The sequence below is a fragment of the Coturnix japonica genome, chromosome 4 (assembly GCF_001577835.2).
Source record: "Coturnix japonica isolate 7356 chromosome 4, Coturnix japonica 2.1, whole genome shotgun sequence".
Lineage (NCBI taxonomy): Eukaryota > Metazoa > Chordata > Aves > Galliformes > Phasianidae > Coturnix > Coturnix japonica.
The window spans coordinates 30770330-30784542 of record NC_029519.1 but is presented as its reverse complement, the minus strand read 5'-3'; the positions used below and the strand labels follow the sequence as shown (position 1 = coordinate 30784542).

At 42.6% G+C, this 14213-nt stretch overlaps 1 protein-coding gene across 3 annotated transcripts in view; it reads left to right on the top strand.

The window, feature by feature from the left end:
* Positions 1 to 14213, top strand: part of FRAS1 (Fraser extracellular matrix complex subunit 1) — a 152127-nt gene that overhangs the window by 41414 nt on the left and 96500 nt on the right. For 2 of the 3 annotated variants that reach the window (XM_015861184.2, XM_015861187.2), the window contains exons 3-6: positions 6850 to 6957; positions 9664 to 9756; positions 12083 to 12242; positions 12834 to 12967. In XM_015861184.2, the coding sequence (XP_015716670.1) occupies positions 6850 to 6957; positions 9664 to 9756; positions 12083 to 12242; positions 12834 to 12967 (495 nt within the window). Of the gene's footprint in view, positions 1 to 5100; positions 5128 to 6849; positions 6958 to 9663; positions 9757 to 12082; positions 12243 to 12833; positions 12968 to 14213 lie in introns of those variants that run through there. The other variant, XM_015861186.1, reaches the window with a different exon arrangement.

Here is a 14213-nt window from a genome sequence, read left to right as displayed (position 1 = left end):
TCTTTCTTTCTTTCTTTCTTTCTTTCTTTCTTTCTTTCTTTCTTTCTTTCTTTCTTTCTTTCTTTCTTTCTTTCTTTCTTTCTTTCTTTTTAACATACTAATTACAATTAAATTATTTAACTAATTGAGGGTACTCAGAGATGGTGCTGCTGTTAGTTTTTTGTGTTAGAAGTATTGATAGGAGTCAATGGCAGTAGGTGAGGAATGTGTACAACTGGAATAAAAACGTGGCAAACTATGGTCACTGAAGGGGTTATCAGTAAAGTAGGAGAATTTTTCCAACCAGGAAAATAACAGGCAACATTTAGTGTCAAGGATGTGCCTGAGCACAGATGAATGTACTTCAGTGGTTAGTAACCAAAACACATTAACCTTTATATAGGAACACTGCTGCAGAAAAATAATTGTCTTGTTGGTCTAAATGAAGGTTTCTGTGTGCTGATTTTAATCATGATTAGAGCTGAGGAATTACAAAATCTGTTTTAATTCCTCTACCCTTGTTTGGTCACAGGGAATTTGGCCACTTTGAGCGCTAAGTGACTGCTTTTGTGTCAGCGTGAAAGGCAGATAAAGCTTATGGCAGCACCCCAGTGACTGGAGAAATCAGCTCCACAGTCCTCCCTGCTCTGCAGCCCCTTAGGGCTGTGGGGAAGTTTTGTTTGCAGACTGCTGTGTTTTAAAAGGTTTGGACAACTGGTAAAAGACATAACACTGAACTAGAAGTTGTAGAAAGCATTTGCCTAATGAACTATACTTGGAAATGGTACCTTGGTTTAGTGCATAACTTTTTAACTGCCTAATTGGAAGAGGGGAAATATTAGTTCTGAATTCCCAGCAAAGCGACATGCTTACTCTGCTGTGTTGCCAGTCTTGCTGCATGCTCTGCTATCACTGCTCTATTCTCTCCTAGGAGTGTGAGCCTGCACCCATTTCTATTGAGTTCAGCAGCATTTCCCTTTGGTTTCTGGGCCTGAGCCATTCCCATGTTCTGCCCACGAGCATGCTGCTGTAAACCCAAGAGACCATTTTCTAGTGGTTATTACATGGAAACATGTGCCAGATCGGAAAATGCACTTGGTGCTGGCAGCAGCTGCCAATTACAGGGGAAAAAACATAGACAGTATGTGAATGGGGACCAGAAATCCTTTGCATCTGTGAATTCCTTCCATCTCTTCATTGCTCCGCTCGGGGATCCATCCTGCAGACCACGTAGTTCTCAGCTTCCCTTACGCCTGGGTTTATTCTGCCAGTTGCCTGATATTGTCAGCTAATTGGAGTGGAAATGAAGAATGAAAGCGCTATTATTGAGTTGCCAAGTCTCCTCACTTGGCAGCTGGTGGGTGATGCTGGTGATTGTTACCAAAGTGTAATTGCTCTGGGCTCTGCCCAGGGTTTCAACAAAGCAGCTTCATATTGCTGCTGTGGGACACCTGATACCTGCCTTCCTTGCTTGGCTCTGCTGGAGAACCACATGGGAGGTCAGTGAGGCTGAGCTGCAGCCCTTCAGAACACTATGGGCTGCACTGAAGTCCTTCACTCCCCCAAATGCAGCAACCACTCTTGTGTGTACCCAAGGACAGAGCAGCCCTGTTGTGAGATGACTGTGTCACGTTTTACTGATTTCTCCTAGAAAGTTGGAAAGGCAATTAGAAGGGCACGCAGTAAACAACAACAACCATGTAGTTTGCAGCATGATACTACAACTTCCAAGCTTGATTCTTGGATACAATTAAGGCTTCAGCAGTAGACTGCTGCTTTCTCAGTGCCCTGTAATTGCAGCGTTGCCCCCAAGCAGATGACCCTGCTGTGCTGCATGGGGAATCCAGCATCCTGTGGCATTTTATGGGTTGGCCGAGCATTGCTGTGAAGCCGTGGGAAGAGGGAGGGAGACAGAGCAGCTGTTGCACGCGCCTTATTTCCACAGTCACTGCACCAGAATAGAGCATGGATTGTCATCTTAGTGCTGTGAGAGCTCACGCCAAGCTGCATCTGATCAGGTTACTAAGGCTTTTTAGGTATTAATAGGGAATTCCAATTATTTTTGGGTTTGGGTTTTGTTTTTTTTATTTGAGATAGGGAAGGAACAGGTGCAGCTATATGAAGTTAGGAAGACTGCTCAAAAAAGGCATGTCCAAAAAGATTTAGGTTACTCCGTGCTCTGATTAATGCAAGTGTGTGGCAGCAGCAGCCCAGGAGAGCTTCCAGCTGCTCTGGGCTTCCACTTCCACTCTCTCTGCTCTTTGTCCCTTCAGATGATGCTTTGCTTCAGGCCTTTCATATTCTTACTGCTAGTTGCTTTCTTGCATTCATCTCCTTTGCGTTTTTTTAATATGCAACTGTTGTGCTTTCTCTCCTACCTTTTTCTCTACATCAGTATTCTCCAGACCCACAACATGCTTGTGCTGTGCTCCAGTGTCTTGGGTTTTATTTTGCTTTGCCTTGTGTATAGGTGCCTGCAAGCTCTGAACTCCTGGGAGCATATCTTGCTTTTCTGGGTCCCATTCTGCAAACCAAACAAATGGAGCACATACATCTCTTTTTGCAGCGTGATGTTTAACATTCAGTCGAATTAGGTATCATTATTCTTCTGATGTAGGGAAATCCAAACCATTAATTAGTTGTAATGGTACTACTTGGAGCATAAGGAGTGCTTTCCATCTTCAAAGTGCTCTGTGCACAGTATTTCATTATTTATACTGTTAATTATATTAGCACTTGTAAGGAAAAAGCCTCTTAAAGTGTCATTGATAAAAGTACACTCTTAACAGGATAGGAATTTGGAGCTTAATTGTTGCAGATAATTTATTCACTGAGACTCAGTGCCTTAGAGAAAATATACTGTGGATTTACAGCAGTTCTTTAAGTGTACAGAATAAAGTTTTGCTTTCTGTTATAAATAGTAGTATCTGGGATCTTTCAAGCTTCTTTGCAAGTGCTAGATAGATACTAAGGAAGCCTTGCAGCATGGATTGCAAGTTGGTGAGATCCTTGTTTTGCAATTGGTGCTTGGTATTTTGATTGCTATCAACAGAGTGTCTTGGGAGCCTTTCTTTGCTTCTGTGTTGCTTTGATCATGTTATCCTAGCATGAGCTCACTGAGATCTCAGGGTTGGCTGGAGGCAGAACATACACAAGCTGCTGGCCTCTGATTGCCTTAACCAGAGTCAGGTCTGAAATAGAAGAGTGCAGTGAAAATACCAGCAGTGATTAGTCCACATTCTCCAGGTTGTAAAAGTTCTACATATGGATTGATCAATCTTTTCATGCTTTTCTGTATTAGCGACTGTTAGCCATATGCTTAGCAGTACACACAGGGAGTGTGTTAGAATTAGTTTTAAAAATGATCCTGACAAGGTACCCAGCAGTACCACCAAAAAGTCATTGTTGCATTGAACTCCCACTTCTTTTGTGTGTTTTCATTGCCCATGAAGTACATGTCCTGCCTTTCTGTCTGACCTCAAAGGAATTAAGGGCTTGCACTTCAAATGGCTTGTAACCAGACCATTGCATTTTGCTCAGTTTACCATGACTGTAACATTCAGCCATTCAGTAACATTACAGAGAATAACCCCTCCACCTCCCTGCAAAGAAAACAGTAAAATTAATTGTTGTCAGGAGTCAGATGTTCAAATTTGATTTTAGGTCTGTTGCTACATAGCCAGGAATCCTGAACAAAAGCTGAACACTGAGGTCTGTGAGCTGCTTGGAAGATTCTCCCACCTGAATAAAACCCACCCGTGGGTTTATGAATTCCCAAAACCACAGCAGTGATGTCTGAACCTAGCAATGAAAGTCACCTGTAGATGATTCCAGCTGTGAGCCTTGGGATCAGCTCAGCCATGACCTAACCACACTACCCTAACTAATAGCCCTCTGCTAAATCATGTCCCTGAGCACCACATCTAAATGGTTTTTAAACGCATCCAGGCATGGTGACTCAACCACCTCCCTGGGCAGCCCATTCCAGTGCTTAACCACCCTTTCTGTAAAGAAGTGTTTCCTAATATCCAATCTGAACTTACCCTGGTGCAACTTGAGGCCATTTTCCCTCATTCTGTCACCTGTCATCAATGAGAAGAGACCAACCCTGCTCTCACTGTAAGCACCTGTCAGATATTGGAAGAGAGCAATAAGGTTTCCCCTCAGCTTCCTTTTCCCCAGACTAAACGGCCCCAGTTCCCCAAGTCTCTCCTCATAGGGCATTTTCTCTAGGCCCTTCACAAGCCTCATTACCCTTCTTTGTACCTGCTCCAGCACCTCAATGTCCTTTCTGTACTGAGGTGCCTGAAACTGGACACAGTACTCAAGGTGAGGCCTAATGAGTGCTGAGTACAGGGGCAGGATGACTTCTGTAGTCCTGCTCACCACACCATTCCTGATACAAGCCAGGATGCCATTGGCCTTCTTGGCCACTTGGGCACACTGCTGGCTCATATTCAGCCGACTGTCCATCAGTATGCCAAGGTCCCTTTCCATCAGTTAGCTTTCCAGCCATTCCTCCCCAAGCATGTAGGGTTACCTGGGGTTGTTGTGACCAAAATGCAGGACCTGACTCTTGGCCCTTTTGAAACTCATGCAATTTGCCTTGGTCTGTCATTAACAGAGACTGTTTAGTAGCTAGCCCTAAATGCCTTCTTCAGCTGGTAATCTGGTGATCGTGTTTTCCTTTCTCATTTTGCCTGTATAGTACATTACACTGAGAGTGAAGTGACTCAGTGAAGTAAATCACTGTACCACATAAAGTCTGGCTATCTTTCAGATCAATTTGAAGTGATGGCTTGGATAGCAGCTCTCTGTACAGTGCAAGAAAATCTCTTTCATGGCATAAATGTAGCCTAGTGTATGCATAATGGCTGTATAAGAAGAGCTGTTCCTGTAAGAAACTGATATTCCTCTTTGCGTTTTCTTTAGACTTTTAAAAGCAGATAATTAAATATGGATATAGCAATTGATATACCTTTCATAATACCTCAGTACATAGCTACTGGTTGCTTTTTTTTAAACTGCTGAGAAAGAGAAGTTACGTGGCAGAACTGACAACTGCAGAGGAGCCGAGTGCAGGAGTGCAGGCAAGAGAAAAGATTTCTGAAACAAAGGCAGTAAATCACTGACCCTATGGTTTACCCAGTAAGTATCCTAATAGCAAACTGTTGCTGTTTCTAAGTTGTCTTGCTAAGTCACAGACTCTGTAAGTAAGAACAGGGAAATTTAGCCATTAAACTTGAAGCTTTACTCATGATAAATGAAAGATAGGTCCCTTCCCTCATTTTCCTCTTTCTCCTCATTACAAGATTGAGGGACTCATTTCCATTGCCAGGGCATTTTGAGAAAGCCTTTGAGTGATGTTAATGCCAACAACTCACTGCTTACAGCAAGGCATGGCACTCTTAATGGGAGATCATCCTTTGTGCTCAGACACTTTTTTTTTTGTAGTGCTGAATCTCCTTGCCAGACAAATCTGACCCAGCAGCCAATACAGCCCAGCTGCATCCGTCTCTTAGAATACCCATTGCTCATAGCACTGTGCTTATGCTGGCTGAAATTCAGGAGGGTTGCCCAATAACCTGTCTGCACCAACCGTGCACCCTGCTCTGAGGGATGCCAGGGTGCAAGCCTTCTGGTTCAGGGGCTGTCATTTCCTCCATGAAAGCATCCGACTGCCATCCAAAGGAGTCTGTTCCCTTCAACCTGGTGCCTTAAGCTTCTCCGCTCTTAAGGCAGTTTTTCTTATTCACTATGCACACGTTCATATGAAGGCAGGAGCCTTGGCTGCTTCTCTGGGATGCTGCCGCTATTTAGTGTCAGGGTGGGTGGAAGTTGGTGTACAGGGATAAAGAGGAGGAAAGCTTTGTTTCCCAAGCATCTTGCCAAAAGTAACATGCTCCAGGTTGCTGCTCAGTCCTTGGAGAAACTGTTGGGAGGGAAGGCGATGTCTGTGAAGTGTCAAAGCATCTGGACAAGGGCCTGAGATGGCTTATGAAAGCACTGTAGCAGCGTGGGATCATGACCTCGGTGTGGAGGGAATGGGAAGGGGTCAAATGGGGGTAGTGAAAACCTCTGCAAATTAGCTGTGGGTGTTCCAGTCGGGTGCACTGATCAAGTGGTGATGACAGCTATTTGTGAGTCTGCCGGACCGCCCGCTTGGTTAGAGTTCCCTTCTTCCATGTTATTTTGGATAGCTGTGACTAGGTAGAGGCTCTTCATAGCTGGCCATGCATTCAGCGTTTTTGACTAAATCAGTTTAATTGCATCTTATGCTCTTTAGACCTTTGCTTCCATCCAGTAGTTTGATGTAATGTGCTCAGTTTAAATCATGGCTTCAACTTGAGCACCCTTCCTTCTGCATTCTTGCAGGCTCAAAATTTTGAATGTTGTGTTGAAGAGCTGAGAACTGACTTGAAATCAAGGGTTTCAGTGAGGTCCAATGTATTTCCCATCAGTGCGTGTGCTATGCTGCATGCTGCCACAGGGATCTGTTCAGGGGTGCATTAGCCTCAAAGTGAACTGAGGAGCCTTAGCATGAGCTGTAGTTTGGACAATTTCTGGCTTTTGAGAAGTGTCAAAAATGCAGTAGATACTTTGAGGTTTATGGAGGTAATTTCTTATCATCTGTCTTGCTGTTGGAGTTGGTTATTTGCCATGCATGGCTGAGTCTTTCAAATATATGTTTGAATTTGCTGAATAAATGGTACCAAAGTTATGACTGATAAGCATATGGGAGGGAATGTTGTACATTGCAGGCTTTGTTCTTAGAGTCTGTTTTGAGTGGTATGAAGCATTTGTTGTTTGCTGAAATAGTGCACACCTCATGCTGTATGGGTCCAGTTTTAAACTTTTGTTTCTTTACAGAATAACACAGTTTGGAAGCCAGATTCTTGCCAAGACTGCAGTTGCCAAAGCAATGTTGTCACCTGTGAACCTACTGTCTGCAAACATCCTCAGTGTGACTTTGAGAAGGTAAGGGGCTGCAGCTATCCAAACACCAGCTGATCAGCTCTTCATGGTAGGAGAAATGTCAGGTCTTGCTGGAGTTGCCAGCCCTCTTCTTCTGCTTTAATCTCCTGGAGTAGTGACTTGTTAAACTGTCATGTGGGTAAACACACAGTGCACATAAAGGTATAGTGGAGGGCATAGGTCCTGCAGTCCCTGCAGGGGTAAAAACTCCTCTTATTTTAGGGGGGGACAAGAAGAAGAGGTAACATGAAGTTTTTCCCATCGAATGAGCAGAGATTAGGTGGTTGCTTATCTCCGTGCAGCACTGTGGCATTCACTGTATCAAACTTATGCGTTCAGCTGCTTCCATGCAACTCCATTTGAACCTGAGAATCTGACCTGGGGGACACAGGAGGGAGCAGTGAATTCATGTTTTTTCACCCAGGGTGTGTGGGACTGCCCAGGGTCAGGAACAGTCTTTGTGCTCATCCACTCCTTGCTGATGAAAGCCTGTGGAAGAAACGCACAGGCAGAACCCAGTGTGTGAAGCCTCTGGCTGTAACACAGTGATGCACCACCTCTGGCTATTGCTATGGCCAGAAACTTGGTGGTAAAATGGCTTGCAGACTGCTGGTACTCCCAGGGCAGTCTGGTGCCCAAAGAAGGCTCCTGAACTTGAGTTGGGACCTCCTAGCATGAGCCCAGCTTCCAGTCACCTTTCATTTGAAGATGGAGCTGGGTCACTGTCAGGCAGGCAGATGGACGCTTTCCACTCTGGTGAACAACAACAAAGTAGAAATTGTCTTTCACTTTCTTACGCCTTGCGATGGTTGTTGAGCTTCATTGTCTCCTGTTTATCTTTCTCTGTCTGAGCCTTCATTAATGGTTATATGTAATTAGCCATGGGATTGGTGTTGCATTAGCATCTGGATTAGTAGGGTAGAATGCATGAATGACAATGAAAATTAGCGCTTTAAAGAAGCACTGCCAATATAATAATTATATGGCTTTATAAACCAGGTTGAAATATTTTCCAGTATGACAGTATTAACAGAGAAATAATTCTTGTCCTTACTGCTTTCCCCATTATTATCACCATGCACTGATTAAAGCAAGACTAAAATAGTAGGAATATTTGTGCTAAAGAGAGAAATAATAGAGAGTGCTGTTATGGTACATCTAATAATGGGTGGACTAGAGAACATGTTGTTCATGTAAAGAAGAAACAACAACAAAGAAAAGGATAAATGAAAAGGTGGCAACTGTAAAGCTCATAATGGGAAATAGATTTACACTATTAAAATGAATCTCTCTGACTTCTTGGCATTGGTAATCTTCATAGAGTTTAAATCTTCTGTAAAGGACTGGCAACTGAAATGCTGAGAAGAGTTGAGTCTTTGAAAATCTTGCCACTGAGAAAGAAGGTCCTAAATCCCCATTCCTCTTCATTTTTTTCCTACATACAATGAGATTGATGCTAACGTTGTTGATCCTGTGTACAACAACAAAGTATAAACAAAAATGGTCTGCAAAAGCATACCCAGTGATAATAGTGAAGGAAACCTTATTTCATTTTGAAAAATCAAAGTGCTTCTTGTATAAATAAAGAAGTAATAGGTAGGACAATAGGATGCATTGCATTTTTTATTATAGCAAAGCGAATGGTGACACCCTCCTGAACAAGAGCAATACATTTCCCTTGGGGAAAGAATGCAGAATGCTTCCTGAGAAACGTGCAGTATTTTGAGGAAGGTGACCTTATTGGTAAAAATTGACTGTTTTACTTCCTGAACATTCACTGGTTTTGGTTTTCTGTTTCTGTTTTCTTCCTCTCCAACTGCTGTGTTCACATCAGTAAATTTGTCTTGGCCTTTTATTAGCTATGGGGAAAAAAATCCTGTAGTGAGGTGTTGCCAGGGGCCTCCAGATGTGCTGCCATCAGTGACAGACACCCTTGCACAGTGAAATCTAACATGCATCTGTGAGGAACATGGAAGCATTGTTTTGGAGAGTCCACAAAGTTTTTTCAAGGACAGGAGGCTAAGATATTTCTGAGTGTTAGCTGATGTCTATACTGATGTTTTTCTCCTCATGCAGTGAGTTGCTTCTTAGGATGCAGCATGTGATCAGCTTGCTAAGCCCCTAGAATGTGCAAAGCAAAGTGGTAGCAGTGTCACCAGGCTGTGCAGTGGTTAGGAGTGATCAGTAGTTTTCAGTTAATTTTAGGATAGTGTTATTAAAGAGTGCAGATTGTTAAACCAAAGACATTCAAGTGATGGATGTATATCCATTCTGCCACCCAGCTTGAGCTTCTGGTGTGGCTGAACGTTAGACTGAGGTCCATTCTGTAAATGCAGAAAGCATGTTATCTGTTAAAAAAATTCAGTCTCTTCCACATTCCTCAGATAACAATCAATGAATAATCCTTTGTTATTTGTATATTTGCTTTCCAGTTATTCTTTATTCTGGTTTGAAAACTAGTCTTGCTCAGGATTTCTCAGTTGCACTGTTAGAAGTGTGAATTCTGTTCCTGTTGTTTTTGGAGGTAAAATGTCAAATGCAGCAAAATGAGGTGATGGTTCTCAGTGAGCAGTCTTATGTAGTAGCATTATATATTTTACTTAATAATACATTCTTTCTTCAAACTGAAAGCCAAACCCCATATCTTTCCCTGCATGTTAAATTTTCCATTTACTGTACACTGCTTAGTGGATTCTTGTATCTTTCTAGGGAGAAGTGCTCCAAATAGCCCCAAACAAGTGTTGCCCTGAATGTGCCTCACAAACTGAAGGATATTGCCAGCATGAAGGAAAGATCCACAGTGTGAGTACTCTACCGTGGTCTTTGATAGGGATTATCCTTTCCAGTTCAAAGCTCTCCCAATTGTTTCATAGCAGTACAGGATGCTTTTCAGGTGTGAGGAGGAAGGATGGTTTGTTGGAGCTGTATTCTGTTAACATCAGGTAATATAATGGAATTTTGGTCTGCAAAGTTTGCAGAAATAGAATGTGTCACTGCAGTACGCAGATATGAGTACAGACTAGGAGAAGAACTCATTGGGAGCAGCCCTGTAGAGAAAGACTTGGGGAGTCTCAATGGACAAAAAGCTGGACACAATCCAGCAGTGTTTTCTTGCAGCTTGGAAGGCCAGCAATATCCTGGGCTGCATGAAAAGAGGAGTGCCTCATTGCGGCCTTCCAGTACTTGAAGGGAGCTTACAAGCAAGAGGGTAGCTTGCATTTTTACACAGTCTCATAGTGACAGGAGATGGGGGAATGGCTTTAAATTATATGAGGAAAGATATAGGTTAGCTGTCACGCAGAATTTCTTTACTCAGAAGGTGATGAGGTGCAGGAACAGATTGCCCAGAGAGGCTGTGGATGCCCCATCCCTGGAGGCATTCAAGGCTGGGTTGGATGGGATCCTGGGTAGCCTGACCTAGTAGTTGGCAGCCATGTCCATGGCAAGGGGGTTAGAGCTAGGTGATCTTTGAGGTCCCCTCCAACCTAAGCTATTCTCTGATTCTATAAATATCACGTCCTGCTTGGCTTAAAGGGAGAAAATTTCCTTTCCCACTTAGTCATTCACTATGCTGTTTCTGTGAATGACTGAAACAATGTAGTAACGTTAGCAGAAGCAAAACACATTGAAATTGGCTTATTAGCTTCCCTGAAAGGCTTTCTATCAGCAGCCATGTATGCAGATAGAGATTGATTGCTATCATGCAGCTTGGGTTTCATAATTCTGAATTACTCAAGAATCAGGTTGCAGCATGTGATTTCTCCTAGGGGATCTGAAAGGCCAAAACAGTAAGAATGAATGTCTACAAATAAGAAAAAAAGATTCATGGATAATAGTGAGCTATGTTAAGCAATAGGCGTGCAAAAGAAAAATGGCTTAAAAGGGAACCCAGATCATACGTGCGGTTCAGGTCCAAATGTTAAGAAACATGCTGCAATTCCTAGCATATATTTAAAATTATATTTTTGAGTATCTGGAGTCCAGATACTTTTGTAACACTCTTTCAGCATCCTGGGTCACAACCAGTGTAGATTTGTTGCAAGCTGAACTGAGACTGGAGTAGGAGGTGTAGTACATCTATCGTTTTGTATTATTCCTTTGTACTTGTGATTTGGCTGATGCTACGTTGTATTACATTGTATTTCTTGCTGCAGTTGGTGCATTTTGCTCTCCTGTACTCCTGCTGCAGCCTTTTACATTTGGTTCTTTGTGAGTCTGTCCCTTTATATGTAAGTCAGGAGAACAAGCATGCCTGCCCATGGGGACTGCAGGCAAACCTCTGCATATGCTGTATGTTGTGCCCAAGTTCCAGTGTGAGGTAAACATCAAAAAATGTCTTTTGGCAGTACAAAGTCTCCTCCCGATGGCTGGCACAGATTGGCCTGAAGGAGGAAGTTTTTTGTTCTGTCATGAAGCCAGGATAATGCTTTATGACTTCTTTCTGCAATTATCTAGCTAACAACAGTGGCCCTAGCGGTGGCTACATTGGAGAAAACATTCCCTGTATCTAACAAGAGCTTTTTTTCTCCCTGCCTAATAAATTACTTCATATTTTGTAAAAATAAACATTTTGTGTTTGTTGAAGAGCATTGTAGCACACCAACGTGTTTCTTCTCAGGCTCAGTGTTGCCTCATGTAGCCTCAGGGCAGAGATATTTGTTGCTGCATTAATGAATAGCAAAGCTAGTGAGATTTTACTCATAGTGAAGAGCTTAGGTATGTGGGGCACAGGGTGTTCATTGTTGTCAGGTGTGTGTTGAGGCTCCTGTGGAGTATTTTTCTGAAGAGGGCATATCTACCCTATAGAAACTGTAGAGGAGAGATTTATCCATTAGACTGGGTCTTTGGCAGGGTTTTACTGCCAAATGTCTCTGCATGAGGAAGGAAAAACTAAGATAATCCACAGGTTTGCTTCTTCACCACTTTTAACCTATTTTTTGCCTTGATAGTGCAGCCAGAAGTAAGAGCTACAGTGTATAAAGCTTGACTGGGCTGACAGAATAGCAAAGTCAAACACTAGTATAGAGGGCTTGACAGGGAAAAGATGCATTTACAGATTTACAGATCTCACTGGCAGCTGGATTCATGCATGTATTTTCTTTGCCTTCTTCTGTGTTCTGCCCTGCAGCATGGCACGCAGTGGGCCAGCTCTGGATGTGTCCTGTGCTCCTGCGCCCATGGGAAGGTGAGCTGCACCCCCATAGCCTGCCCAGTCCTCGCTTGTGGAAGGGGTGAGCTGCCGTACACTGCCCAGGGAGCCTGTTGTCCCACGTGTGTGGGCCTTGGTGGTGAGTATTGCGTGTGAACAGGTTACACACTGGGTCCAGTGATCCAAGTAGTATCTCCTGGCTGGAAATATCCTTTTAGTTGCAAATTTAGAAAGCTTTTCTTTTTGTGTTTAGTTCCATTGGAAAGACACTGGGGTCAGATGTTTTGCTTTATTCTCTTTCCATCTTCCTACCCTGTTTGTATTTTTAACAGCTTCACCCACAGGCCAATAGCAAGTAGTAAGATTGTAGCAGTGAGCAGGTGTGCCTAATATGTCTTTGTTTTGGATATTGCAATCTGGAAAAAGAATGCAGATATTTCCTACATAGTGAGGGCACTTGATGCACCTGAAAATTTGGGCTGAAAGTTCCAAAAATGTCTAATGTTTCGGATACTTCATCTTACTAAAATCTAGTAGTGGAATTGCATCCAGAGCTCTTAATTCACAAATTGAAAGCCCATGAAAACTGTTAGAAGTTGTTACTGTTATTTCTTGGTTTGACAAAAGAGAATTTTGGGTTCCAAGGTGCATAAAGCTTATTTTTTAATTATGGGAGAAGGAAAGGGAAAAGAACAAACAAAAAAAATGCTGACATTTTATTATTTCTTAGAACCCTGCTACTTTGATGGCCATTTGTTCCGGGATGGTGAGGAGTGGCGCCTTGGTCGGTGCTCCAAATGTGTCTGCAGGGATGGCGTGACTCAGTGCTTCACAGCTTCCTGCGAGGCTGTTCTGTGCAATCAGGTCAGGACTCAGCAGCTTTCTGGGGACGTTACTCATGACTGTCTTGTTTCTTTTGGCAAGATCTATTTCTCATGCAAACATAGAAGTTAGCAGGGGGATCTGGGTGATTTCAGAGGACTATTTATACGTGGAAGGATGGATGAGTGTTTCAGTGTAAACATGCTGTCTCTTCCTCTATATGTTATTTTCCCACCAACTTATTCATGTCATGTATACGCTGGCTGATTGAGAACAAGTATGCTCCAAAGAAATGATGATTTTGGTTTTATACCAAAAAATGATGTAGAATCGATCAGAAAATATCTTTGGGGGAAGGAATGAAAGCACAAGATTTTAATGAGAGTTATCTTCATAAGCCTAAGTATTCGGCTGGCAGGTTTTGCTTACCATACTTATTTTTCTCAAGAAACCTAGAAATACAGTTGAAAATATCAGTCAAATTTCACAAGTCAAATGCTGATAAAATTCCCCTTAGGTGTAAGATGAAACAGAAGCCTTGGAGCGCTTTTCTTACATCTACTTAGAAATGAATAAAACAAGGAAGATGACTTCACCAAGCTCAAGCAGTGACTCAGTGTTTTAGCCCAAGTGGAACATTTCTGTCTCTGAAGTCTATGTTGTGGACAACTGATGAGTTCTTAGCACTTAAGCGGTGATGGAACCAGCTTACACGTTGCAGAATTATATGCAGTGTTAACATGCTGGTTAGTAAGGACAGATATGCACAACACTGTATACTATAATAATATATATGATTATTTTTTTGAGTTCTGCTTATTGTGTTGCATACTGCAAGAGCTTAAGAGCATGCTGACACTCTTTGGATTTCTTTTCCTTGGGACCACTGTACCAGCTTTCTTGGGCACTGCAGTGTATTTCTTTACCACAGTATGCAATGCTAAGAACATCTTTGAAATACAGGAACTGGCTCTCCAGGAGTGTCTTTTTCTGACCCTGACTTTGTTTTATAAGGTCTTCCTATCTTTTATCTACTGACGTGCTCAAATGATGAATCAGACTCCCTTGAAATGTTTGCTTCAGCTGAGCATACCTCCCTTGTAGCACTAAGAAGAACCAAAGCAGTAGTCATAAACCTTCCCTCCTAATCACACTTACATTTCTGTTAGTGGACCGGATGTGTTGTTGGTTGTTCTTTTCTTGACTGAAGGAAAAAGCACCTGTTTCTCTGCATGCTAATTGCTTTTTCCTGAGATATTCAGTTGCTATTAGTTGACACAAGTACTGT